The 2,711-nt window shown below is 16.9% G+C and overlaps 2 protein-coding genes across 2 annotated transcripts; one reads left to right on the forward strand and one right to left on the reverse strand.

Moving 5' to 3' along the window:
- Window positions 1-880: 880 nt before the first annotated feature.
- Window positions 881-1,914, forward strand: PRSY57_1017800 (hypothetical protein; the record flags this gene model as incomplete). Its single annotated transcript, XM_012907767.2, has 4 exons — window positions 881-938; window positions 1,048-1,096; window positions 1,212-1,251; window positions 1,459-1,914. 4 exons carry the CDS (start codon window positions 881-883, stop codon window positions 1,912-1,914), a joined length of 603 nt encoding a protein of 200 aa, XP_012763221.2.
- A 185-nt stretch (window positions 1,915-2,099) lies between these two features.
- PRSY57_1017900 (PHF5-like protein, putative) lies at window positions 2,100-2,711 on the reverse strand (the record flags this gene model as incomplete). Its single annotated transcript, XM_020114872.1, has 3 exons — window positions 2,100-2,189; window positions 2,320-2,397; window positions 2,623-2,711. Coding segments are annotated over 3 exons (257 nt in total), but the record flags the coding sequence as incomplete, so codon positions are not given.

Consider the following 2,711-nt stretch of genomic DNA (forward strand, 5'->3'; position numbering starts at 1 on the left):
AAAATAAATAAAAAAAATTAAAAAAAAAAAAAAAAAAAAAAAAAAAAAAAAAAAAAATTTAAATTTAATTTTTATTTTTTTTTTTTTTTTTTTTTTTCTTTAATTTAAAAACCCCCCCCCCCCAAAAAAAAAAAAAAAAAAAAAATGAGGAATTCTTAAAATTATTCAAGTGATAATATTATTATATAAATATATACCACTTGTTATTATACTTTTATTATATATACATGTCAATCCTACTATTTATTTATAAAGGTTTATTATATATATATATATAATATAATTTTTTTTTTTTTTTTAATAAGGAACATAATATATATATGTATATAAATATATATATATAATTAAAAAAAAGGAAAAAAAAAGTTCCTATTAATGTATATACAAAAATACACAACTAACAGAGCTATCTTTTAACATATGTTAAAAGCGTGTTGCTGTTTTTATAAGAGCCTTTTTTGTTAATCAAATTTTTTCATGTTATCGTTATATTATATAATTTTTGAATATAACCAAATAAAAGCATACATATATATATATATATATATATACATATTATTTATATTAAAGTCACCTTGTTTAAATTTTAATTACTCCGTTTTTTTTTTTTCTTCTTCTTAGTTTTGTTGTGGCAATAAAATAAACGTTGTTATAATCTTATAATTGTGTTAACTAAAAAATAATATTTTGTTTTATAGTAGTTAATTAAAAAGTCATACATTATTCATAAATGAATAAATATATATATATATATATATATATATATATATATATATGTATGTATGTATGTACTAACAATTAATAATATATTATTTAATTTTTTAAAAATAAAAAGACAATAATCTTACAATCCTGTCTTTTGTTTTATTCTTCTATAAAAATGGATAAGTTAACTTTAGAAGCTTTTTATGTGAAAAAAAAGAAATCTTTTAAATACAGTAAATGAGAAAAAGTTCTTCTAGACCGTTAAAAAAATTTATTTATATATATATATATATATATATATATTTATATTTATTTATTTATTCTGATTATTACAATATACAGTTTATTATAAACTTAAATCCCAAATTATGTTAGCGAAAGAAAATAAAAGGTTTGTTTTTTTTCATATCTTTTAAATGAAAAAATTATCCTACACAATAGAAAAATATATATATATATATATAATATATGTATGTATACATTTTATTTTATTTTATATAATTAAGAAAAAATAATATGGGAAGATCTTTCGAGGACACATTATTGGTGCTTATAAGGAATCATGTTTATTCTTATTAATAAAAATTTACATAAAGAATTATAGAGAAATATCATAAGTCCCATATAGATAATTACATATATATATATATAAATATATATATATTTTTTTTTTTTTTTCTCTTTTTTCTTTTTTCTTTTTTTTTTTTTGTGTGTTTGTATAAATATATGTCCTTTTTGGTTTTTATTTTACAGGCCATGTTATTTCTTAGTTCTAACTATTATATTATGAATAATAAGAATATATTCTTAAAGCATCTTAATAAATATTATAAGGGTATAAAAAAAGTGAAATTTCCAACAGATAATAAAAATAACACAGAGGTATATAAAATACTCTTGAAAAGAATAAGTTATAGAATATATAATATATTTTTAAAAACAATGAAAAATAAAGAAAGGGAGGATACACCTGATGTTAAATATACACTTTATAATATAAATAAAAACAAAAATATACAAGAGGAATATTTATGTAATATATCTGAAAAGTACTTCAAACCACTATTAAGTTATATAACAATAAATAAAGGTTCATTTTTAATTATGGAATTTTATAATATAAGTTCTATATTTATTAGACAATATAAATTTTTTACAAATATGAAGGAAAATAATAAACATATTATTTATGATACCTTCTTTTTATAATCACAAAAAAATATAAATAAAAAAAAAAAAAAAAAATATATATATATATATATATATATTATATGTATATTTTTTTTTGACCCAGTTGGGTGAAAAATAAAAAGATATTTTTTTATTTTATTTTTTTTTTATTTAATAACAAATTCAAATACTTCAGTACAAAGATATTAATATTGATTGTTCATTTATTGTTTCTTAAATTCATATTTTTTATTTTCATAAAAAAGATCAGTTTTTGCACTTCCTAGGTTTACGATTTTGGGGCACCCATCCCTCTACAAACAATTAAACAAATTAAATGTTCACAAATATATAAACATAAAAAAATAAAAACATATATGTATATATATATATATATATATATATATAATAGATATATGTATGTATATTTATTTTTCATCTTACGTCTTTTTCACATAGACAACATTCCTTACAATAATATGCGTCCGATATTCCTGTACCTCCACAAATAATACATCGTCCCTTCAAAAATAAAACAAATAAATATATTAAGAATTTTAATGCTTTTTTTGAAAAATTTAGCAATATATGATACATAATTATAAATATATATATGTACAAATATATATATATATATATATATATATATATATATATATATATATATATATACATATATTTATTTATTTATTTATTTATTTTATTTTATTTTATTTCATTTTATTTCATTTTATTTTTCCTTCCTACTTGGTAACTCCCATAATTACATTCGTCACAAATACGTACTAGTGTATATGGCCTTACATAAGAATCACAAATTGGGCATTTGCCATCAC

This window comes from Plasmodium reichenowi, chromosome 10 (genome assembly GCF_001601855.1).
Source record: "Plasmodium reichenowi strain SY57 chromosome 10, whole genome shotgun sequence".
Classification (NCBI taxonomy): domain Eukaryota; phylum Apicomplexa; class Aconoidasida; order Haemosporida; family Plasmodiidae; genus Plasmodium; species Plasmodium reichenowi.